We start from the raw sequence: 23008 nt of genomic DNA, 5'->3' as shown, positions 1-23008 counted from the left end.
CAAGTTCCCCCCAGCCCTGTACCTTCTCTCCAAGCATGCCTTGCTCCCCCTTGTCCCCCTTGTCCCCTTCTGTGCCCTTCAGGCCACGCTCTCCCTGCAAAGGAGGAAACACAGAGAGGGGTCAGGGAATGAGAAGTTAAGACACACATCAGGGTGGGGAGGTCAGACTCCCATGGGGGCAGGAACATGGGGATCTGTTGGGTGGCTGGAGGAGAGGGGACAATACACTCTGCAAGGGAGGGTCCCTCAGCAGGGAAAAGCTCCTCCAGCTCTTCCCAGAGGGACAGGTAGGATGGGGAGAGGTAGGACAGGGACAGCTCTTACCGGCTCCCCCTTGCTGCCCCGTGCTCCTGGCGGCCCCTCCACCACCACAGTATCACCCTGTACACCCAAAGCAGAGAGAGAGGTGGGGTGAGAAGGGCGGCCAGGGCTGCTGCCTGCCTTCCCACTGCCCCTGGCCCCAAGGACTCACCTTGTCTCCTTTGGGTCCTGGGGCTCCAAGGTCTCCCTGTGAGGATGAGGTGAGATGCCGCAAGGATGCACAGTGGGGAGCAAGCAGCACCTCCCTGGGCACCCCAGTACCCGGAGGTGCATCACTCTCCCCCCAGCCCACAGAGTCCCTTACCTTGTCCCCACGCTCCCCACGGTTCCCAGGCAAGCCCTGTGGGGGACGAGGGAGGTGTGCTCAGAAGGGATCACCCAGACCAGGGTGCAGCTGAGGGAGGGGGGTACCTACTGCTGGCCCACGATCCCCTTCTGGCCCTGGGCGCCCGTCCTCACCCTGCAAGGAGGAAGGGATATGAGAAGGGAGTTGGGGGCACCCCAGCATCACCCCACCCCAGGGACAGGTGCAGCTCTGGCTCAGAGACCTGTCAGGGCTGGAACCTGAGCCTTCGTGTCCCTGGCTGTGGGGACATGGGGGGGACTGTGGCAGTACCTACCCGTGGTCCCGGGTCACCACGTTCACCTCTGGGTCCTGGCAGCCCGGCCCCTGGAGCACCCTGCCAGAGGAAGGCAAGAACTCATCCCCATCCTCACTGCCCACAGCTCCTCCCAGCCCTGCCAGGCACCCCCTATGCCAGGGACACCCCACAGCCCCCACCACCTCTCTGGGTGCCTGGTGCACAGGAGGCTCCCATGTGCCACCATCCAGAGGGGGCTCAGCACCCTCAGGGGTGAGCTGGCTGCAGGGACACTCCAGAAGGGAAGCAGCCTCCCACCTCTCATGCTATAGGGCTGCCCCTGGTCCTACCTTGTCACCCTTCAGGCCAGGGACCCCTTGTATGCCCTAAAACAAAGGAGAAGGGTGAGCAAGCCACAGGAGGAAAGCAATGCCAGACACCCTGGGGCCAGGGAGGTGCCAGCTGGTCCCTGCCAGCCTGTGTGAGCCAGCAGGGCAGAGCCCACAGCCCCAGGAATGCTGTGGCACCATACTCACGGCCGGCCCTGGGGGCCCCACAGGTCCTGGTGGTCCAGCGGCGCCATCCCTGCCTGGAAAGCCAATCAAACCCTGCAGGGAGAAAGCAGGGAATGGGCAGAGCCTGGGACTGGGAAGCAGTGGGGCTTGCAGGGACCTCACTGCTACTGCACAAGGAGCAGGGTCACCAGGACCAGTGATACTGAGTTCTGGTTGAAGTCCTTACCCTCTCTCCTGGGGGACCTGGAGAGCCAGGCTGTCCATTGTCCCCTCTCAGGCCTGGCTGTCCTGGCATCCCAGCAGGGCCTGCCAAGCCTGGGGGTCCTGGTAATCCTGGCAAGCCAGTGTCTCCCTGAAGTAGGGAAGTAAAAGATGAAGCTCCTCAGGAGTGTGCTTCTCCCTCAGCCAGCCAAGCTAGAGCATCACTGGGGCATTAGGGACATGATCAGAGCCAGGGTGACAAGGGGACAGGAGTTACCTTCAGACCTGGAGGCCCGTCCTGTCCTGGTGGTCCCCGTGCACCGACACCCACTGATCCCTGCAAGGTGGCACGGAGCATGTGGCACATCACCCGGCTGGTGGGCACAGGGGTGCCAGGGCCATCATGCCACCCAGAGCATCCCACAGGGTGGGGGATCCCCCTGGGGGCAGGGGACACGTACCTTCTCCCCTTTGGCTCCAGAGGACCCCTTGGCTCCCTGTGAAGACACCAAGCCCCCAGGAAGACCTGGGCATAGGTGGCAGGAGCACAGATCCCAGCCCCCACGAGCATCAACTGTCCCCAGTATCCACCCACCACCCCAATATGCCTCCTACTCACATCTTCCCCAGGATCTCCTGGCTCTCCAAACTTTCCTGGCTCCCCCTGGCAGGGAACAACAAGAAAAAAGCAGATGTGTGGGATTATGAACTGGGGGAGCAGCTGCAACTGGATCCCCACACGGTGGCAAGCAGCCAGGGAGCTGAGGACCACACAACCCCTGCCCACAGACCCCAGGGCAGTGCTCACCTTCTCACCCTTGGGGCCTGGCAAGCCCCGGTCACCCTTGGAGCCCTGTCAGGGACAGCAGTGTTAGGGGAGAGGGCAGCCACAGGGCTGGCTTGCCCCTCAGAAGGCAAGGGTGGTGGGAGGGGATAAGGTTATGGCAGGGAAAGGTCAGTGAGGGGAGATGAGGGTAATGGGAGTGTCAGGGTGTGTGGGGGTGACTCACGGGCTCTCCCAGCAGCACACCCTCCAGCAGCGCCGGCTCACCCTGCAGGGCACACACGGGCGCTCAGCTGTGCCCACTGTGGATGCCAGGGCCCAGCAGAGCCTTGCCCAGCCCACCCCTCACAGCCCGGCTCCTTACCTTCTCTCCCTTGGCTCCAGGGGGGCCGGTGATGGCCTGGGGCAGAGGACAGAGCGGGCAGATGAGCAGGGCTGCACGGGGATGCTCCCCCTCATCCTGGCCAAGGCAGCTCTGCACTCACCTGCCCTGGGGCTCCAGCATCCCCTCGCTCTCCCTTGGGACCAGCAGGCCCCGAAGGTCCTGGTAAGCCCTGGCACAAATGGCACAGCCCTCAGCCTTGGCTGCAGACGGGCCAGGCTGAGCTGAGTGTTGGTCCCCCTGGGATGGGGCAGGGTGAGCACGTACGTACCACCTTCCCAGGCACTCCTGCCTCGCCGTCCTTCCCTGGCACACCATCCCTGCCCGGCACGCCTGGCTTCCCGCTCTCCCCCTGCAGGCAGCGAGAGTGGGGCTGGGCTGTGCAGGCAGCCCCAGCACCCTCACTGATGGCAGCCACATGTGGGGAGCCACACACTCACCACTTGTCCCGGCAGCCCAGGGACACCCGGCGGGCCCTGCAATGAACGTGAGCAGGAATCAAGCAGCATCCCAGGCACCAGGAGCAGCCAAGAGGTGCTTGGGGTGCTGCAAATACCCACCCCTGGGCCAGGGGGGCCAAGGGGTCCTGGCAGGCCCATGTTGCCCTGGGGGCCAGGCAAGCCCTGCAATGGAAACAGCCACATCAGAGAGGGGATGGCACAGCCAGGACCTTGGCTGCCCCTGTGGGAAGATGTATTAGGGTGGGACTGGATGATTTTGGGGAGGCTGGATGGTTTTGGGCAGGCAGGTGGGTACAGGCAGGGAGGGTATGAGTACTCACACGGATGCTGGAGCCAGGTTCCCCTGGATCACCCTGGGAAGAAGACGCTGCATCAGCCTGACCACCCCAGCCACCTAGCTACTTTGGGCACAGGCATCTCCTCACAGCTGGATCCAGGAGGGGGTCCAGCCAAATGTCCCTCCCTCCAGCCCAAAACTTCCTGAAACGTGGTCCTCCCTCCAGTCCCCAAATCTGGCAAGGCACCCTTTCCCTCTGCCAGGCTGGACGTGGCAATGCTGATGCAGATGCCAGTGCTGCTGCCTTACCTTGGCACCAGCTGGGCCCTGGGTCCCTGGGGGGCCAGCACTGCCCTGCAGGGGACAAGGGGACATTATTGGGGTGGTGCATGCTGGTGGCACAGAACAGGGACAGGGCAGCAGGACCACTCAGTCCCAGCAGTGCCACCCCACCTCTGCTCCCTGGGGTAATGCCCACCCTGGCTGACATCACCCTTGTATGACAGTCCCCTGCACGTGGTGCAAGGTGGCTCCTTACCGGAGGTCCTGGGGGTCCTGGGTCTCCCTGATTGCCCTGAAGGGAGGAAAAATGGGATCACTGCAGAAGTGGGTTTTCCACAGTGGGAGCAGGGGGTGTCCCCAGGGAGAGCAGACCCAGACAGTGCCAGCAGCTCTTGTAAGCACCAGGTAAGACAAGCCTGGACAGGTCCTGCTAAGATGCAGGGGGCCAAGGACCCAGCCCAGCAGCAGGGTGACCCCCACGGTTTCACCAAGCATTCACAGGCAGGAGCCCCCAGCTGTGTGCTGAGGTGGTGGGGCACAGGGACATGGGAGACACACAGACACTTACCGGGCGTCCCAGCACGCCAGGAAATCCTGGCAAGCCCTGCAAAGAACCACATCACAGTCAGGGGACAAGGGGAAACCCAGCACCTCCACACAGCCCTGCCTGCCCCCCAGGGATGTTCCCCATTCCCAGTGTGTGGTACCCAGCCAGGGCACTTAGGAAAGGCAGGAATAGGAAGAGGACACCAAATCCCAGGCCCTGCATGGAGAGAAGGAGGTGAATGAGACATAAAAGCCCCTGCTGGTGCTGGTGGTACTGGCATGAGACCACAGGAGCTCCCCCAGTTCCAGCCTGCATCTCCACCATGTCCCCACTCACCGGCTTCCCCTCAGGGCCTGCCAGCCCTCTCTCACCCGGGAGGCCCTGGAGCAAAGGATGGAGACAGAGATGGGGTCAGTGCCAGGCAGGGCCGGGGGCAGTGCCAGGCAGGGGAGCAGTGTGGCACTCACCGGGCTGCCATCCCTGCCCTTCTCACCAGGCTCTCCTCGGTCACCCCTCAAGCCACCTTCACCCTGCAGTGGGGACAGGCACGTGGTCACAGGACAGGCAGGGACCTTCCCATGGCCCCCCAGGGCCTGTGCACACGCAAAGAGGGGTGTGCCCAGCAGTACCCAGGGCTCTGCTCCCTTTTGACATGGGAGACTTGTAACCTCAGACCTTGTCTCCTTTGGGTCCCCGCTCGCCCTCAGCTCCGGGCTCACCCTGTGTTGGGAAGAAGACGGATGCCATCAGCCCTTGCTGCCCCTGTGCCCCACCTCCATCCTCAGCCCCAGCCCATGCTGTTGGCCCAGCTCGATTGTCTCGGCTGCCTTCTCCTTTCAGACCAGCCACACACCTTGGCTCCTTTGGGTCCGACAGGGCCACGTTCTCCTGGGAGGCCCATCAGGCTGCCCTCCACCACGTCCACCTGTGGGCAGGGCACAGTCAGGGCCAGCACCCAGGGCACCTCAGGAAGGATCCCTCTGGGGCAAAGCCCTCAGCCCTCCCCAAGCCCCTGAGCCAAAGGGACTGGATGTGGCCATCCATTCCCAGAGGGGTAGGATGGCACCTTGATGACGGTCCCCAGCAGCAGCCATCACCTACCTTGGGCCCTGGGGGCCCTGGGGGTCCAGGTAAGCCATCCCTTCCCTGAGAAGGGCAGAGAAATAGGGTGAGTGTCAAAGGGTATGGGAGAGCAGAGCCTTCCTGGTATGGCCAGGAAGGTATGGAAATGGGCAACTGCCTGCCTCGCAGGGAGCCCTGCATCCCCTCAAGAGGGACACGACACCAGAGGGGATGGAGGGCACCATGTCCCTGTCCCAGCTCACCTGCTCACCTCGGTCGCCCTTCTCGCCTCGGTCGCCCTGTGCAAACACCGTGGTGGCTGTCACAGGGCTGTCCCCAAGCCCCTAGACCAGGTCCCCCAGACATCACCTCGCACCTCCACACACACTCACCTTCTCGCCGGACCTCCCGGATTCCCCCAGCTCCCCAGCCCGGCCCGGCACCCCAGGAATGCCTGGCTTGCCAGGCTCCCCTGGCTGCCCAGGCGGGCCCTCGGGACCCCGCTCACCCACGGCCCGGCCCATGGGGCCCTGGGGGCCGGGGGTACCTGGGTCTCCCTTGTCACCTTTGGGTCCTCGCTCGCCAGGGAAGCCTAAGGAGCCCTGCAAAACAAAAGCTGCGCTGCCAGAGCCAGCCCTGAGGAGGGGCTGTGAGCCCTCCCCGAGCACCCAGGCTGAGCCGGCTGCATAAACCCCCAGCCAGCCCAGAAAGCAGGAGTGGGGCACAGGGTTGGGGCTTGGCATCGAGCCTGGCTCCACTCACCTCTCGGCCCGGGGGCCCCCTTTCTCCTGGATCCCCCCGACTGCCCTTCTGGCCCCGCAGCCGCTCAACCGCCGGCGGAAACGAGTCTGAGCTCCCATCATAGGCACCCGTGAGCTCCTTCAGGGATGAAACCTGGGAGCAAGGAGAGAGCCACCCATCAGGGCATAAGTAGAACCCAGCTGCAGCGGCACCTCACTGTCCTGCCAACCCATCCTAAATTGCTCAGATCCCCCACCACCTCCCATGCCCTCTTCCTGCTGCCAAGTAGTAGGAAAAAGCCCCAGCCTGACAGTCAGGAAATACATACCTTGATGCCAAGTGCTTCCAGGCTACGTTCAATGTTCTGCAATAAAAAGATATTAAAAACAAAGTAGGTTCCCACCGTAGAGGCTGTGGATGGTCCTCTGTCCCCCAGAGCTGATGCTGCTGTCCCAGCACAGCAGGTCAGGGTAGGGACTCACCACTGCAGTCCCAGGGTCCCCGCGTGCTCCAGGGTTGCCAGGTCGCCCCTAGGTTTAGAGAAAAAGAGGGGATGAGAAGATGTACAGAGGTGCAGCAAGAGGGGTGAGCAGTGCTCCCCCTTGGTGGTTTCAGAGTTAACACTTTGCTGCCTGGGCAGGGGCTGTGGTTGTGACTGGGGTGCTCGTGGCTTGTCAGGCTCGGTGCTGGTACTCACCGGCTCCCCTCGCAGTCCAGGCTCCCCTGGGTCCCCCTGAAACACAGCAAAGGGATCAAGGGGAGCAGTCAGTCTGCCCAGCACCAACCACAGCACCAGGGTCCAGCCCTGTTATCCTGGGGACTCCTGCCAGGGGCTTATTCTCTCTGGCATGTGGTCCCCCCAGACCCTGGCCTTGGAGGGCTGGGGGGCAGGAGCACACTTACCTTTGGTCCAGCCACCCCACGGAGGCCTGGGGAGCCCTAGAAGACATGGAGGTGACACAATAGCACCCGGCCCCCACGGACACAGGGCAGTGCCCCGAGGGAGACATGGATGGGGGTCCTGCCTGCCTCACAGCAGTCTGGACTCCAGGGTCTGGTGCTGAGTGGCACCATGGGGTGGAGAACTACACACCTGGCCTGGGGGGCCAACCTGCCCTGGGACACCGGGGAGGCCAGGGGGGCCCAGGGGGCCCGGCACACCTCTGTCCCCCTGCTCGCCCTTGGCACCGCTGCGGCCCTGCCGAGAGAGCAGCATCACCCCAGAGTCTGGCACCCAGCTCTGTGCCTGATGGAGGCAGGCACCCAACACCCCCATCACACACTCCTCTTTGGGAGTACTCACCTCTCTCCCAGGTAGTCCTGTATCACCTTTGTCTCCCTAATCAGGAGAGAAAGGAGTTGGAGGGATGCTGCCCCATCCACTGCCCCAGGATGGTGCTCCTGGTCCGGGCAGGGTGGAGCCACCAGGCTTGAGGGGATCACATGGGGACCACACAGGTACCACCTGTGGATCACCTCCTTACCTTTCTCCCATCCTCTCCTGGTGTCCCGTCTTCTCCCTGGGAACAAAGGCTGCCTGTCAACTCTCTCAACATGGGTACAAACCAGAGAATGGCTCAGAGCATGGGGGTTTCTTGCCACATGCTCCCCTTGCCTTATGCTGTACTGGGATCACTGTCCCTCAGCATCCGGGGAGAGCCCCAAAGTCAAGCCCTGTTTCCCCTACTCACATTCTTGCCATTCAGGCCAGGTTTGCCATCCTCACCGGGTTTGCCCTGGGAGGAAAAGAAAGGCAGTGAGGGAGGCCCCCAGGCTCTCCACCAGCCAGGGGCAGCAGCAGGCAGGGGTGCCTGGGCCCCACTGGAGCCTCAAGGTGCATGGAAGGGGGAGCTGGGCACAGGGGGAGCCCTGCCAGATGGATCCAACTGGGATCCACAGAGGGCACGGGACAGGATGTGTGCCTAGGGTGCAGCTGGCTGGTACTTACAGGCACACCAGGTGGTCCCAGGGGACCCACGGGGCCAGGTGGTCCCTGCTCCCCACGCAGCCCGGGCAGCCCCTGTAGGGAAAGGAGATGGTGGGAGCACAGGGCAGCAGGGCACCCATCTGCCACAGCCAGCCCTGGGAGCAGGGAGTGTCACTGGCCGTGGCACTCTGCTGGGGACAGGGAGGCTCTTGCTGCACACGGGACAGGACATTGGCCCCTTGCAAGCCTGATGGCCCCAGCAGGAACACAAACCTGAACCCGCCCTCTCCAGAGGTACTTACATCCCGGCCAGGATCTCCCTGCTTTCCCGGGTCCCCCTGCGAACAAGGAGGAGGTGAGGACAGGGACATTCCTACCCTGCCAAAGGCCCCCCCTCCAGAGCATCCCCAGCCTGGAGCAGAGGGTGTCAGCTCCTCCCACCCCATCATCCCTCTGTCCCACAGCTCCCACCCGTGGCCCCCAGGCACAGGGCTTCCCCCCAGCCTGGACCACACTCACCCTCAGCCCAGCAGGCCCTGGGGGCCCAGGTTTGCCTTCCAGCCCGTTGCGGCCATCCAGCCCTGGCGGGCCACGGTCCCCCTGTGAGAGAGCAGGGAAGGATGGTTGGAGCTTTGGGGTGGGATGGGAGTGCTGTGGGGCAACCCTCAGCCCACAGTCCTCTCACCTTCTCTCCAGGCAGGCCTCGGTCCCCAGGGTCACCCTACAGGCCAGAAGAGAAGTGAGCATCATCTCCCATTAACAGGAGCTGCACAGGGCAGGGTCCCCATTCAGACCCCCATGGGAAAGGGGACACTCACCCGTGTGCCAGGGGGGCCACGGGGGCCCTCCACACCCTGCAAGAAAGAGACACTCTCAGCAGTGGGGCGTGGGGGGAAAGGAGGGGATCCTGGCTGCTCAGCAGGCAGTGCCTGCACACCAGGACCCCCGGCTGTCCTGCAGAGCATCACCCCTCATGCTGCCCCAGTGCCTCCCACACCAGGGGCGCAGCACCAGCACCTACCCTCTCTCCAGGCACTCCGGGGGAGCCAGCGTCACCCCGGGCACCCTTGGCGCCGTCCTCACCCGGGTCCCCAGGGTCCCCCTGCCAGGGAATGGCACGGGGTCAGAGGCTGCTGTGCCGTACCAAGCCTGTGCCAGAGTACACAGCACTGGTGCTGTGTGGTTTAGGGGTGGGGTGAGAGGAACAGTCTCAAAATAAGAGGCACAGGCTGAAAAAGAGGTGGCTGGGCTCCGTGCAGCTCCCGCTGGGGCAGTAGGGCCCAGAGTGTGGCTGCAGAAAAAGGCATCGAGCAGCACTGCTGAGCCAGGAGCCAGCTCAGCCACAGAGCCACAGCTGGGGACCACAGTGCCACCCAGCACAGAGCAAAATCTGTGGCCAAAACTGTCCTGGGCCTAAGGTGGGTTGCAAAAGCAGAACGCCCAGAGTGTTGGGTGCCGCCATGGGAGCCCTGTGGGGCTGGGGAGCCAGGAGCACACCAGCTCCTTTGGAAACCTCAGCCCTACAGGGCCCCCTCCTATCACAGGGCATGTGTCAGCCCCTGTGCCCCTGAGTTCCATGTGCCTCTCAGTCGTGGGGCACATCTGCTTCTCACAGCAGAGGCTGTTTTGGGCAGGGAGGGCTTGATGAACAATGATCCCAATGAGCCCAGAGGACAGCAGAGGGTATCCCACCCCAGCATCCCAAGGACTCAGTCATTACCTTCTCACCCTTTCCCCCCACTCCTCCGAGCCCAACATCGACCTGTGGGGCAGAGAGGAGCTGTTGGAGCACAGAGGGCTGGACACCAGCCCATGGGCAGGGAGAAGAGGGAGGCAGAACTTACAGTTCGTCCTGGGGGTCCAGGAGGCCCCTGAAAGAAGGGCAAGGGAAGCAGATTAAGGGGAGCTGGCACAGCCCTGGGGAGGGCACAGCTGGCTCTGGGGTGGGAGGCCACATGTGGCCCTGCCATCACTCACTGGGTCCCCACGGTCACCCTTGCTCCCTGGTGCTCCAGGGCTGCCCTGCAGAAAAGAGAGATGGAGTCAGAGGGGGAGGGAAGGGGGGTCCCGTGGGTGGTGGGTCCTGTGGGATGGGGGTAAGGGTGGGTGTGGGGCAGTGAGCTGTGAGGGGCGGTGGGTGTCCATGGAGCAGTGGGCACATGCAAGGGGCTACTCACATTCCTGCCTTCAGGTCCTGGGTCCCCCAGGTCACCCTTCTCCCCGGGGGGGCCACGGTAGCCGGGAAGGCCCTGGGTGGGGGGCAAAGGGAAGATGTGCATTAGCAGGAGCCACCCCAAGGCCATGAGGCTCTCTCCCGCCCAGGGTGCCCAGCAGCCCTGCACTTACCCGGGGACCCCTGTCTCCAGGCTTGCCAGGCAGGCCAGCTTCTCCCTGTGGGGAAAGAGGGGGTGAGTGGGGGGCAGTAGGAACAGGGGCAGAGGGAAGAGGGGTAGTGGTCCTGGGGACCCTCACGTACCGGGGTGCCTTCATCACCTTTCTCTCCTCGCTCTCCCTGAGGCACAAATCAGTGGGCACCGGCCAGGAGAGAAAAGTACAAGTCACCAGCATCCCCCTGCTCCCTGCCAGCCCCCCTCTGCTCAGGGCCACAGTGCCCCACAGCCCCTTGTCCCACACTACCTCCTTGCCTCGCAGCCCGATCTGCCCAGGGGCGCCCGCTCGGCCTGGCTCCCCCTTCTCCCCTGGCTCTCCTGGGTCACCCTAGGCAGGGGAAGGGGCAACAGTCAGGGCAGAGCCTGGGCAGCTGGGGAGAGAAGGGGCACAGCCTGCAGGAACAGCCCCTCTAGAGCCGGACAGACAGACAGATGGACGGACAGACGAATGGACGGGCAGTGACATCACCTTTGGGCCACTCCTGCCTGGGAGGCCAACGATACCCTGGTTGTTGGAGAGGAAGAGCAGGTGTCACTGGGAGCCTCGGGGACCCCTTGCCCGGGGAGGGAGCAGGCCCATGGGCGGGGGCCCCCAGGGTGCCCCCAGACTCACCCGATCGCCCTGCTCGCCTTTGGGGCCAGCTGGCCCAGGGATGCTCAGGCCAGGGGGACCCTAGACGTGGAAGGACACAGCATGGAACAACAGCACAGGCACCATGAGTCTGGGGAGGGCTGTGCCATGTGCCCTGTGCTTCCCATCCTCAAGGCAGTACTCACACGGGCACCTTTATCTCCTGTGTCACCCTTGGGGCCAGGAGGTCCTTCTGGTCCTGGGAAACCTCTGTCACCCTGGAGCAGACAAAATCAGCACCCCAACCACCCATCTTTTCCCCCACTGCAGCTGTGGACCAGGCTTAGGACCAGGGTGAGCCCAACTGTGCAATCCCCCTCCCCAGCCCACAGCCATGCCCAGAGGGTGGAGGGCACAGCTGGGCCAGGGTTACCTTCTCTCCAACACCAGCCACGCTGGGAGCCTGGAGGGGAAGCAGAGGAGACCATGCTGGGCACTGCCCACGGCTCCCTGTCCTGGGGCTGGGGCAGGCACAGCTGGAGCCACTGGGCAGCATCACTTACTGGCCTGCCAGGTGGTCCTGGATCACCCTGCAGAGAGACAGATGTCACTGCCAGCCCCTTTCCCAACAGACCCCTGCCACCCCACTGGGACCCTCCTTTGTCCTCACCTTCTCTCCCCGGGGCCCAGTGGGTCCTGGAGCTCCCTGTGGTGAGATTAGAGACCTCAGGGGGCTGGCAGTGCCTGGGAACCACCCAGGCCGTGGCAGCTCCTGGCTCCACAGCACCACCCCCACTACCCTGACTCACCTCTCTGCCTGATGGCCCTGGGTGCCCTGGGGCTCCCATCTCACCCTGCAGGAGAGGAGGAAGAGGAAGGTGTGGGGGCATCCTGCCACCCCCTGCCAGTGTGGCTGCTCCGGGGCAGAGCAGGCATCACTCCACCATGCCACAGCTGCACCTACCTTCTCACCCTGTGGGCCTGGCACACCACGGTCTCCCTATAGAGCAAAGCAGAGGAGGGTTCCAGGGAGCCTTCCTCCCCCTACATCACATTGCCCCCGCCCCACACACTGCCCCAGAGCTCTTCACGAGTCAGCCCTGAATCCCACCCAAGAGCACTGGGTTGTGACAGCCATCCCCAGGCACTGCCACCAGCCGGTCTCAGGGACACCAGGACCGGGCAGTGCCGCTCTGCCTTGGCACCCTCTCACCTTCTCGCCCGTCTCTCCCAGCTCGCCCGGCGCCCCACGGTCTCCCTGGTAGAGCAGGAACAAAAGTCAGGGGCAGCAGGACCTTTGGGGACATCCTGGGTCCTGGCACAGAGCCCAGAACCCCCTTCTCTCTGCCAAAGGCACGGCAAGAGTGTCCCTCTGTCCCTGCACCGCTCACCTTCCTGCCCTGCTCCCCCGGCGGTCCCCGAGGACCCTGCAGAGGAGAATGGAGACGTTGTCACCTTTGGTGTGACAAGGCAAATGCCCAGGCTGCTCAAAGTAGGAGTGCTCAAGCCTGCCCTCAGGGCTTGGCCAGCTCCTGCCTGCCTTACCTTCTCTCAGGGAACTCACCCTGTCTCCTGGGTCCCCGGGACGGCCAGGTGACCCTGGGAAACCTTCTGTGCCATCACCCTGGGGATTTGGAAAGGTGATAGCCATGCTCATGACACAGGATGCCCATTAGATAGGAATCCTCACTGGAAAGAGGTGTGAGGTCCAGCCCTAGTGAGGAGCATCCCTGCCACCTTCTTACCTTCTCACCCTTCAGCCCTTGGGGCCCAGCAGGTCCCCGAGGCCCAGGGTCCCCAGGGAGGCCCTGCAAGAGAGGAAAATCTCAGCCTCTGGAGATGCGACTCATCCCTGGGCACACACAGCCACTGCAGCCCTGATCCCCTCTGCCAGCCCTGCCGGCCTGGGGGTTCAACTCACTGGGGGTCCAGGGTCCCCTCGAGGTACTGCCCCATCTACGAATCCAGGGGGGCCCTGCAGAGAGAAGGGTCAGCTCCTGTGTGGTTGCCCTGGGGGCTCAGTCCTCCCAAGCACCCTGAGGGGCTGCAGTGCCCTTGGACACTCAAGGGACCTCCATCCAGTAGGGGAGAGGATTCAGGGAAATGCACAGCCACTCACCCTTTCCCCTCGGTCACCCTTCTCTCCCTGCAAGGGTGAAAAAAGCAAATTAGGGCAGTTCTGAGCTGTTCCCATGCCCTCCTTGAATAGGAGAGGAACATGCTGGGTAGAGCCCATCATCAGTGGCATTAGGGTATGTGCATGCCAAGTGCCTCTCCCAACACTGCCCAGTGCCAGCAACAGGTCAGGCACAGCTGGTGAGGGCACAGCCCATGAGCAGGGACAGGAGGAGTCCACGGGGAGCAGCTCCAAGCCTGTTCCCCCATCCCTCTGCCCACAGATCCCCCAGCCATCCCCATGCAGCGTCGGGGGACATACCTTCACAAACTCTCCCGGAGGTCCTGGCAGCCCCATGGGTCCAAGTGGACCAGGGGGGCCTGGATCACCAAGAGGCCCCCGTGGGCCAGGGATCCCAGGAGGGCCGGGGCTGCCCTGGAGGTGAGAGGGGTTCCATCAGCTGAGGCTGAGGGGTGGGCTGGGGGTGCTGGCAGAGACCCCTTCACATCCATATTCCCACACCTACCGGCACACCTGGCTCCCCTCTCTGGCCTGGCAGCCCCTGCTCTCCATCTGTGATCACCCTGGGCTCTCCCTGCACGAGAAGGGGGAGGAAAAATCAGTGAGCACCTGTGCCACATGTGCCCTGCTGTGGCCACAGTGCCACACGGCCAGGAGTCTGGCAGGGAAATGGGGAGACCCTGGGACCAGGAGATGCCAGGCACCAAGCTGTGCCCACCAGGGTCCCCAGTGCTCCCCAGGGACCCCTGTGGGGCAGCCCCCTGCCCATCACCTACCGGTTCACCTTTCTCTCCCTTTGGGCCAGTGAGTCCCACGGGCCCACGTGAACCCTGGGAAGGAAAGATGAGAATGAGAGGGGCTGTTGGGCGTGAGAAGGGTTGGGGAGGGTTGGGGCCATACTCACGGGATCCCCTCGAGGACCAGGAATGCCCTGGAGGCCCTAGAAAACAACAGCTCAGGAGAAGAACACATCCCTGCCAGCCAGGGGAGTGAGGATGGGGTGAGATGGAATGGGGTGGCATGGCACGGCATGGCATGGCATGCCCAGCCAAAGCAAGGCTAGACAGTACACTTTGCCTGGGATACACACACAGGAGACAGCAGTGGTCCTGCCAGCTGCTGAGACTCCCCCAGCACAGGGAACAGGGAAGCAGAGGCTGGCTCAGGGAGCAGGCAGGGTGATGGAGAGCCCATTGTGCAGCAGCAAAGCCAAGGGACACCCTTACTCACTGGCTGCCCAGGTGATCCAGGATTCCCAGGGCGTCCAGGGCTTCCCGGTGCTCCATCAGCTCCAGGAAATCCCTGCAGGACAGAGGAGCATCATGTCAGCATCTGGTGTACCCCAGCACTGCCAGATTCCTTCAGTGCCCCAGGCACTGCTGGTCCCAGCCCTGGGAGCTCAGGGCAGCCCCAAGGCCGAGCTGGGTTCCAGGGTGCCTTTCCCCATGTGCTGAGCTGGGGTGTGAGGGTGCAGTGTGGGGCTGGGCTGGGATTCTTCAGAGGGATTTCCCCTCCAGGATAGGTGTGGAGACCAAAGGGACAAGGGGCAGTGAGAGGCCCCATGGAACCAGGTCACTGTGTCCAGGGATCCTGGGGTGCCTAGGTGAAGGGCCAGAGGTACTCACCCTGTCCCCCTTCTTGCCCGGACCCTCGGCACTCTCTCCTGGTGGACCCTGTGGCCCTGGTGGTCCTGGAGAGCCAGGAAGCCCGTGGCGACCCTGCAGTCACAGGGGAGAGGACAGGCTGGGTGGCAGGTGGTGGTCAAGAGGTGTTGCCTGTCTACCCCTCTAGCATGGGCTGGACAGCTCCTTGCCCCACACACACCCACTGGCACAACAAAGGGACAAGGGAACATGAGGACATGGGGACCATGACACTGCCCTCTCCAGAGAGCTGCCCCTTTTATGCCCCCCTCCATCAGGTTATTACCGGCTGCCCAGGGAGACCTGGTGGTCCCATACGTCCTTGCAGTCCCTGCAGAGACAAAGCCAGTAGTGAGCATCCCCTGTGAGCTGATATCAGCATGGTTTGGGAGATGCAAACCTCCCAAAGCCACCAGCGGGTGGCGGGGTGTCACCAAAGCACTCACTGCCTCACCGCGGTCTCCCTTCTCACCCTGCAAAGGGACAGAGGGAAAGGGTTAGGGGCTGGCATTCTTGTGCTTAACTCCCCACTGGGCTTCTGCTGTCAGCAACTAGGGGTCCATGACCGATGCTGAGCACCAGTGGCACAGCATGGCACAGCTTTGAGAAGCTCACCTTGGGGCACTTCACAGTGCAGGGCTTTGGCTTTGGCGCTGGCTGGCAAGAAAAGACAAGCCTGTGTGAACCCACAGATCGGACCTTACATGGGGCTGCTCCCCCTCCACACCCCCCGAGGTTCTCTGGCCCTTACCCTGGTGGAGATGATGGTGCAGAGGTCATCAGTGAGCTCTCCCTCCAGCTCTGCCAGGTCGCTGCCATGGTAGATGTACCGTGGGTCCTCACTGGTAACCATGCGCCGGAGCTGCTCCCGGTCTGCCCCCTCCATGCCTACTGCCAGCACCTGGACCCCTGAGCAGAGAGCACCATCAGCACCCCACAAAAGTCCCTGCACACCCTGATGAGACCCTATTAATCCTCACCCCCAGCCTTGACATCCCTGGCCACAGCGATGGCATCATCCCCAGAGGGGCTGTCAGCCAGAACCACCAGCACTGCTGGCACCCCAGGACGGCGCCCTGCGCCAGGACTCAGCAGGTAGGTCCTGGCAAAGGTCATGGCTGCCCCTAGACAGGGAGAAGGAAGAAGGGACAGTCAGCAGGATCCCAGAAACCACTGCCCCAACTCCTAGAGCCGCCCCTCACCGATGGCGTTGCCGCTGGGCTCCTCGTAGCGCATGGCACGGATCTGCTCCAGCACGGTGGGCAGGTCGCTGGAGCGGTTGAGGAGCAGCCAGGGTAGGCTGCGGTAGCTGTATGTGGCCAGGGCCACCTGCAAGGGTGCAGGGGAGCAGTGGGAACCACGGCCCACCCACGACCCACCCTGTGCCCCCAGTGCTGTGGCAGCAGCCTACCTGTGTGCCCTCAGGGCCCAGGCGCCCCAGGGCGGACACGGTGTTGGAGAGGAGGGTGCGGACAGCGTTGGCAGCAGAGGAGCTGTTGCGGGTGCCGTGTACTAGAAAGACCACGTCACCGAGGGCATCCCTGCAGACTGCAGGATGGGAAGGGGTGAAGCCACCACCAGAGTGAAGACAAGCCCAGCCCACCCCTGCAGGGGTCCCCCAGTACCTGTGCGCTCACTGACGGACGCCTCGGCACCTGGTGTGCTCCCCAGGAGTGGCCGGAGGGTGAAGGTGTAGCGCTGGCCCAGGCGCAGCCCAGAGACCTGCTGGGAGCTGGCAGTGCTGGGCAGCGTCCGCCCCTTCTCCCCACCAGCTGCCGCCCAGGGGACAGTCAGAGGGATCAGCAAGCCCCTGCGGGGATGCTGCCCACTGTCCTGGGGCCACCCACTCGTCTCACCTGCAGGAGGGCTCCAGGAGAGGACATAGCCAGAGGCACCAGGGACTGGAGTCCAGGTGAGAGTCACCGAATCCCTCTGCACCTCCGTCACCCGCAGGCTGGTGATGCGGCTTGGGGCAGCTACCAAGGGGGAGGAAGGGGTGTCCCAGCTTCATGGGTCAGCCCCCAACCTGCTCCCTCCCCAGCCCAATGCTGGGACAGTTCAGTCCCTGGGTGCCCCTCTGGCCTCAAGCCATGTGTCAGGGCGTTCATGCTGCCTTGGCCGCAGGCAGTCCCTTACTGGTGATGGCAGTGATGGTGGCTGGCTCGCTCTCCCGGCTGCCAGCCAGGCTGGTGATGCTGATATGGTAGTGCCGGCCCGGTTCCAGTCCCGACAGAGCATAAGAGCTGGAGGTGGCTGGGAGATGCTGGCTATGCTGGGGCCCCCCTGGCAGGGGCAGAGAAGGGTGAGGGGGTGTGGGTGGGAGCTGGCAGGGATGCAGGAGTTCCAGGCAGCTATGCTTACCTTCAGCCAGGCGCCAGAACAGACGGTACCCAGTGCTGCCAGCCACTGGCAGCCAGGTCAGGAGCAGGCGGTGCTCCGAGGCCTCGGTCACCCGGAAGCCGCTGACAGGGCGTGGGGGGACTGCCTCCGCTGTGGGGCAGAGGGGCAGGCATCAGGGGCAGGAGTGCCCAGTGCCACCCTTTGGTGATGCCCCCTGCCCCAACACTCACGGGTGGTGACAACAATGGAGACGGGGTTGCCTTCCCGGTTGCCAATGAGTGCCGTCACCTTCACAGTGTAGGAGACGCCTCCTTCCAGGTTGGGGATGTCAAAGGAGTTGGTGTGGCCAGGAACTCGCCGGCTATTCTCCGAACCCCCTGCCAAGGATTGTGGCATCAGGCCCCCCACCCTGCTGCCCTCACAGCCCACCCCCATCCCCACCCCACAGTACCGTCCCTGCGGCTCCACACCACACGGTAGGCAGTGGCTCCCGGCACACCGACCCAAGTGACACGGGCAACATTGCTCCTGGATGCCTGCACCTCCAGCTGGGTCACCTTCCCCACCTGCTCTGGCACTGTGACACCAAGAGGACCACTGTCATCCTGGGTCACAGCCAAAGGCACCAGACAGCACTGTCAGGCAGGGGTTACCTCACCTATCCGTCCTGTGGCAGTGACAGGGCTCCCCTCACGGCCATCCACAATGGCTGAGACACTGACGGTGTAGACAATGTTGGCATGCAGCCCATCGATGGTGAAGGTGGTGGGATCAGCAGGGAGGAAGCGAGATTTCTTCAGACCTAAGAGATGGCTGGGATAGGAAGGGCTCCAGCACTGCTGCCACGGCATCCCATGTTCCATACACTCACCGTCACTGCCTTGCCACGTCAGCAGGTAGCCCCCAGCACCTGGTAGCCCTCGCCAGGTGACCCGCAGCTGGCTGGGACCGGCTTCCATCACCCGCAGATCCGAAACGCTGCCCACCTCTGGATACTCTGCACCACCCCACAACACCACAGCATCACCCTGGGGAGTCCAAAGGGACCCCACAGCCAAGCTGCCATCCCAAGGGGTTGCAGGGGGATAAAGACAGCTGCATGCCAGAGTGGGAACATGCAGTACCAGAACTCCTGGCACCAAACTCTGACATGGACTTACTGAGGCGGACGGTAAGCGTGGCAGCACTGCCCTCCCGGCCGCCTGCTAGTGCCGAGACACGCACCAGGTAGGGGATGCCCTCCCGCAGGTCACCGAGCTCCAGCCCCGTCTGGCTGCCTGGGATGCGCCTCGTCCTCTCTGTGCCATCTGCCAGGAGGAGGGCAGTGCAGTGGCTCGGTGTCAGCTGGTCAGGATCCCCCGGGGGCCACCCTGGCCCTGCCCAGACTCACCCTGGTTGTTGCGCACCACCACCTTGTACTCGGTGGCACCGGCGACACCGGTCCAGCTCAGCCGTACCCACCTGCCCGACTCCTCAACGAGCCGCAGGTCTGTCACAGCACCCACGGGTGCCTCCACGCCTGTGAGGGGACACGTGAGGCACAGCTGGAGTGGCACAGCCTGGGCAGCACAACCCCCATACTCATCCTGGGCTGTCACCAGACAGCTGGGTGTTCTCATGGCCAAGGCAGTCCTTGGGCTGAGCAATGCCCGTTGGGACATCCCTTGATGCCAAAGGCTTGGAATGCTCAGGGAACCCACAGCAGCACTCGCCTGTCTGAAAGGTGGTGACAGGGGTGGCCACCTCCCCACCATCATAGAGCGTGTAGAGGGTGATGCGGTACTCAGTGCCCGGCTTCAGCCCCGTCAGCTGGTAAGTATTGGTGCTGCTGGGGAGAGACACTGTTCTTGGGGGCTCTGGTCCTGCAGGAAGGGAAGGATCACAGCCAGCTGCTGGCATGGAGGGCCCACAGGGGCAACAGGCACCTCGAGCCTACCTGCGGCTCTCTTCCACTCCAGACGGTAGCCACGAGCATCATGGGCACTGGTCCAGAGCACTTGGATGGATGTGGGGCCCAGGATGTTGGTCTGCAGTGTCTGGTCTGTACCTGCCTCTGCAAGAGGGACCCCATGGGCCAGGGTACCTTGTGCCACCCTGCTGCCACCCACCCAGCCCATGTCTCTGGTCCCTGCACATGGCAAGGATAGGGGCTGGTCTCTGCCCCCTCCCACGCACAGCAGCAGGATGGCATCACCTGTACCCAACACCTACCTGTCCTCTGCTGCACAGTGGCTGTGGGTCCCTCCAGCTGTCTGAAGAGTGGGGCCACCGTCACCACATAGTCAGTGTTGGGCTGCAGCCCCACCAATGCATGCGACCTCTGCCCAGCATCCAGGTCCACCCTGTGCCTGTCCTGCCCTGTGGGAGCCAGTGCAGCAGTCCCATGGGGAGTTGAGTCAGCAGGTGCCATCAGCTCCCTCCTGTCCTTCCTCAGGGGCCACCAGCAGAAGGGGCACAAGCTCTGGGAGAGGCACTCACCTGTGCGGGTTGCCCAGGAGAGCCGGTAGCCGGTGGCGCCACTGACAGGCTGCCAGGCCAGCAGCATGCTCTGTGCTGACACGTTGTGGACAGTCAAGTGCTGCACGCCCACCAGGTGCCCTGTGGAAGTGGGGTGACTGTCCATCTCCCCCATGAGAATGGGGCAGGGGGCAGCAGGAAGCACCTTCATCTGCAAACCTCTGTCTCCAGGAAGCCCCCTTGCCCCTGCTCAGGGGTGCTAACCACACTGAGGTCACTGAGTGCAGCCCACACTCAGGCGGCTCCTTCAAAGCATCAGACTGTGCAAAATGGAGCTCAAATGTCTTCCTCTTAATGCCTTAAATACTTTCTGTGCGTTAAGACTGCCTGGGGCAGCTGAAGGTATTAGTTTGCCAAAATCTGATGCTTCCAAAGGTGTTGCCCTGGAGCCTCACCCCCACTCCTACCCGGAGATGCTTTCCAACAGCCTCTGCCCTGGTGGAAACCACACTTTCCTCCCACAGAGCACCTCACTCAAACCCTGCATTTTTTCAGTCAACGTTTTTTACGTCATGGGAGGAAAGCTCTGGTGGAAACACTCCCAGAAGGCTGCAAAGGAAATTGGGAGCACACAGCGCTGCATCCTGGCCTGGGAGCAACTTTTGGGGCCCAGAGCATCACCTTGTAGCCATGCTCACCTACATCCCCATCCCACCCCCAGAGGCAGCCACGGGCCAGGCAGCCCCATCCCAAAGGGGCACAGTGATTGGAGGGGGGCATCCCTGTGCTGGGAACCCATTCCTAACCCTGGCTGGGCCAGGGCTGGGCACAGCACTTACGCGTCCGGGCGGTGAGGGTGGCAGGGACAGCGGGCTGCTGTGCATAGTGGGGCTGGAGCATCACCACGTACTCAGTATCGGGCTGCAAGTTGCTGAGTGTGGCTGACTGTGCGCTGGCTGCCAGGCTCTTCTCCTCTCTTTGAGGTGCTCCTGGAGAGGTGTGGGGGCACAGGGACATAGCACACACTAGGCCCAGCAGGGAAGGGGTGTCTGTGGGCCTGCACCCTTCCCTGAGGATGCCAGTCAGTGCCAGGGGTGGGGAGCACTGGGAAGAGACTGGGATGTGGGCCAGTGCAGGGGCACCCCCCGGAGTGCCTGAGGCCAGGGTGAGGCTGCCAGGTGTGTGGCTCCATCCAGCCCCATCCCTGGCTGGGACAGGCATCTGCTGCCTGCCCCCCATGTGCGGCAGCCATGGGGGCACACGCCAGGCCCCCAGCCATCGTGCACGCCCAAGCACACACCCTGAACCTTGCGCATGAAGCCTCGGGGTGCAGGCATACACAGGCTGCCTCCACACCTCTGCACACACACGCGCCCCACGCCCAGCGCACGCGTGCCGGCTGCCGTGGTGAGGGTGGGTGGATACACACCCACAGCACCCCGGGCACGTATCCCTGCATTCACGCTCATCCATGCATCCCTCTGCCCAGGGGGATGCACAAAGGCAGGGTGCCCAGGCAGCACCGACCCTTGCAGGGACCATGCCCTCACCTTGCACAGCATAGCTGAGGCTGTAGCCCTGGGGGGGCTCGGGGCCAGGCTGCCAGGCCAGCCGCAGAAAGGTTGGTCCGGTCTCCACCACGCGAAAATCCAGAATGGAGCCAGCACGGCTTTCTGGAGGCACACAGAAGCAGGGATGAGTCCCCAGCCTCATGTGCTGGGGCGCCCAATGCCTGCACCCACCCGTCCCTAAGGACATGGACACTCACGGGTTCGTGCCCGGCCAGACACTGACTCGCCGATGCTGTTGGCGTACTGGGCGGTGACGGTGACCAGGTACTCTGTCCCAACACGCAGTCCCCGTAGCGCAGCATTTGTCTCCCGTGGCCCCACGCTCACCTGGGCAGGAACAGTGTCACTCCCTCATCTTCCCCAGGTCACACATGGAGCCACCAGGAACTCCCATGAACTCTGAGCATTCAGGTGGGAGCACTCACCTCCTGCCTCTCTGCCATGACGGGCTGCCCTAGCCCTGTCAGTGGCACGTACTGCACCCGGTAGCCAGTGATGGGACCACTGGCTGCTCTCCAGCGGATCCGCAGATGGTCAAGGCCCCGCTCCGGGACCTCCAGGTTGGAGGGGCCAGTGTGGCTTGGCCCATCTGTGGGATAGCACAGGGGCTGTTGGCTCTGCAGCGCATGAAGCAGAGAGGAGATCTTGCTGTGGCAGCACAGATGTGTGCCCGATGGGATGGGATGGCCAGGAGGTCATTTTGGGGGTGGGATGGATGCTAAAGATGCACAGTCTGGCATCCAGCACTGCCAGCACCTCTGCCCCTCAGGGAGGAGGATGGGGGCCCATACCCAGCAGGTGCAGGGTGCCCCCAACAGTGGTGCACACCCTTCGTGTTATCAGTGGCACCAGCGTGTCCAGCAGCTTGAAATCGCCAACGTAGAAGAAGAAGGCATCAGTAGGCATTGAGGCCACACGGATCAGCTCCTTGCGGTCAGCATTCTTAATACCTGGGCCAGAGGGAGATGATGGGTGAGGGAGGAACCTGAACCAAGCAGACTCTTTCACGTGCTGCAGAAGACTCACTCACCCACGGCAAAGACCTTGATGCCCTGGCTCTTCAGCTTCGCAGCCGGCCCCTCAGCATCATCCTGGGACTTGCCATCCGTGATGAGAATGCAGATCTGCAGGGCCAGGAAAGAGCTGTGGGATCCAGCATGAGGTCCATGGACCTGACACTGCTCCCCATGTTGCCAGTCACTGCTCTGCACATACCTGGGGGACCCCAGGCCGGCGCTGTGTGGGGCCGAAGAAGTTGTCAGCAATGTAGCGGAAGCCAGCGCCTGTCCGTGTATTGCCACCCTTGTAGCTCAGCTGCTGGATGGCCCTCCGGACACTTGTGCCATCAGTGTGCTGGGAGAATGAGAACTCCACCCTGGGGAGTGCAGGACACTGTCACTTCCCAGCCCTGCCTCCCTGCACCCCACATGCCCCCTCCCTTGGACTCACCGTGGGTCATCACTGTACTGTGCCATGGCAAAGCGCACTGCCTTCTCACCCACCACCTGCACAAAGGGCACCACCAGCTCCTCCATGAAGGTGCGGACAGCACGGAAGTTGTTCCTTCCAATGCTGGATGAGCCATCCACCAGGAAGGCGATGTCAGCCTCCAGTACATCCTCACACACTGCTGCGGAGCAGTGACAGCACTCAGGGCACAGACTGGCACTGTGGCACATTGGTGCTGCAGCCCTCTTATTGTCCCACCCACCATGTGGACCCAGTACTCAGCAGTTACCTTGGCTCCTCTTCTGTGCCATAGCAGCTGGAGGACGGAGGAGCGCCGGGAGCACAGCCAGGAGCAGGAGTTGGCTGCTC

General features: G+C 63.2%; 1 protein-coding gene across 1 annotated transcript in view; it reads right to left on the bottom strand.

The window, feature by feature from the left end:
• Nucleotides 1-22904, bottom strand: part of COL7A1 (collagen type VII alpha 1 chain) — a gene marked incomplete at both ends in the record, with an annotated part of 31316 nt that extends 8412 nt beyond the window's left edge. The window contains 96 exons of the mRNA XM_084214553.1: nt 23-94; nt 325-381; nt 473-508; nt 626-661; nt 737-781; nt 942-1001; nt 1253-1288; nt 1439-1510; nt 1644-1769; nt 1896-1955; nt 2080-2115; nt 2238-2282; nt 2427-2471; nt 2629-2670; nt 2767-2802; nt 2888-2956; nt 3056-3136; nt 3225-3260; nt 3345-3407; nt 3566-3598; nt 3832-3876; nt 4061-4096; nt 4373-4408; nt 4688-4732; nt 4819-4881; nt 5027-5071; nt 5205-5276; nt 5453-5497; nt 5677-5712; nt 5806-6015; nt 6176-6307; nt 6483-6518; nt 6852-6887; nt 7058-7093; nt 7248-7352; nt 7639-7674; nt 7846-7890; nt 8103-8174; nt 8384-8419; nt 8601-8681; nt 8767-8802; nt 8900-8935; nt 9103-9183; nt 9802-9843; nt 9926-9952; nt 10059-10103; nt 10259-10330; nt 10428-10472; nt 10554-10799; nt 10941-10976; nt 11085-11144; nt 11476-11505; nt 11606-11632; nt 12007-12042; nt 12256-12300; nt 12434-12469; nt 12607-12666; nt 12788-12850; nt 12964-13017; nt 13162-13188; nt 13480-13593; nt 13685-13747; nt 13956-14009; nt 14410-14481; nt 14805-14897; nt 15008-15153; nt 15277-15295; nt 15438-15479; nt 15574-15731; nt 15803-15946; nt 16025-16151; nt 16234-16334; nt 16448-16594; nt 16679-16798; nt 16959-17105; nt 17184-17312; nt 17393-17539; nt 17614-17739; nt 17821-17964; nt 18034-18159; nt 18323-18469; nt 18553-18681; nt 18875-19024; nt 19099-19290; nt 19374-19520; nt 19641-19760; nt 20459-20608; nt 20920-21018; nt 21170-21292; nt 21388-21517; nt 21616-21779; nt 21982-22140; nt 22221-22314; nt 22406-22565; nt 22640-22820; nt 22898-22904. Coding sequence (XP_084070679.1) covers nt 23-94; nt 325-381; nt 473-508; nt 626-661; nt 737-781; nt 942-1001; nt 1253-1288; nt 1439-1510; nt 1644-1769; nt 1896-1955; nt 2080-2115; nt 2238-2282; nt 2427-2471; nt 2629-2670; nt 2767-2802; nt 2888-2956; nt 3056-3136; nt 3225-3260; nt 3345-3407; nt 3566-3598; nt 3832-3876; nt 4061-4096; nt 4373-4408; nt 4688-4732; nt 4819-4881; nt 5027-5071; nt 5205-5276; nt 5453-5497; nt 5677-5712; nt 5806-6015; nt 6176-6307; nt 6483-6518; nt 6852-6887; nt 7058-7093; nt 7248-7352; nt 7639-7674; nt 7846-7890; nt 8103-8174; nt 8384-8419; nt 8601-8681; nt 8767-8802; nt 8900-8935; nt 9103-9183; nt 9802-9843; nt 9926-9952; nt 10059-10103; nt 10259-10330; nt 10428-10472; nt 10554-10799; nt 10941-10976; nt 11085-11144; nt 11476-11505; nt 11606-11632; nt 12007-12042; nt 12256-12300; nt 12434-12469; nt 12607-12666; nt 12788-12850; nt 12964-13017; nt 13162-13188; nt 13480-13593; nt 13685-13747; nt 13956-14009; nt 14410-14481; nt 14805-14897; nt 15008-15153; nt 15277-15295; nt 15438-15479; nt 15574-15731; nt 15803-15946; nt 16025-16151; nt 16234-16334; nt 16448-16594; nt 16679-16798; nt 16959-17105; nt 17184-17312; nt 17393-17539; nt 17614-17739; nt 17821-17964; nt 18034-18159; nt 18323-18469; nt 18553-18681; nt 18875-19024; nt 19099-19290; nt 19374-19520; nt 19641-19760; nt 20459-20608; nt 20920-21018; nt 21170-21292; nt 21388-21517; nt 21616-21779; nt 21982-22140; nt 22221-22314; nt 22406-22565; nt 22640-22820; nt 22898-22904 — 7809 coding nt within the window. The remainder of the gene's footprint in view (nt 1-22; nt 95-324; nt 382-472; nt 509-625; nt 662-736; nt 782-941; nt 1002-1252; nt 1289-1438; nt 1511-1643; nt 1770-1895; nt 1956-2079; nt 2116-2237; nt 2283-2426; nt 2472-2628; nt 2671-2766; nt 2803-2887; nt 2957-3055; nt 3137-3224; nt 3261-3344; nt 3408-3565; nt 3599-3831; nt 3877-4060; nt 4097-4372; nt 4409-4687; nt 4733-4818; nt 4882-5026; nt 5072-5204; nt 5277-5452; nt 5498-5676; nt 5713-5805; nt 6016-6175; nt 6308-6482; nt 6519-6851; nt 6888-7057; nt 7094-7247; nt 7353-7638; nt 7675-7845; nt 7891-8102; nt 8175-8383; nt 8420-8600; nt 8682-8766; nt 8803-8899; nt 8936-9102; nt 9184-9801; nt 9844-9925; nt 9953-10058; nt 10104-10258; nt 10331-10427; nt 10473-10553; nt 10800-10940; nt 10977-11084; nt 11145-11475; nt 11506-11605; nt 11633-12006; nt 12043-12255; nt 12301-12433; nt 12470-12606; nt 12667-12787; nt 12851-12963; nt 13018-13161; nt 13189-13479; nt 13594-13684; nt 13748-13955; nt 14010-14409; nt 14482-14804; nt 14898-15007; nt 15154-15276; nt 15296-15437; nt 15480-15573; nt 15732-15802; nt 15947-16024; nt 16152-16233; nt 16335-16447; nt 16595-16678; nt 16799-16958; nt 17106-17183; nt 17313-17392; nt 17540-17613; nt 17740-17820; nt 17965-18033; nt 18160-18322; nt 18470-18552; nt 18682-18874; nt 19025-19098; nt 19291-19373; nt 19521-19640; nt 19761-20458; nt 20609-20919; nt 21019-21169; nt 21293-21387; nt 21518-21615; nt 21780-21981; nt 22141-22220; nt 22315-22405; nt 22566-22639; nt 22821-22897) is intronic.
• Nucleotides 22905-23008: the final 104 nt, after the last annotated feature.

This window comes from Fringilla coelebs (genome assembly GCF_963513975.1).
Source record: "Fringilla coelebs genome assembly, chromosome: 13".
Taxonomy (NCBI): domain Eukaryota; kingdom Metazoa; phylum Chordata; class Aves; order Passeriformes; family Fringillidae; genus Fringilla; species Fringilla coelebs.
This window is presented reverse-complemented; position numbering and strand designations above follow the sequence as displayed.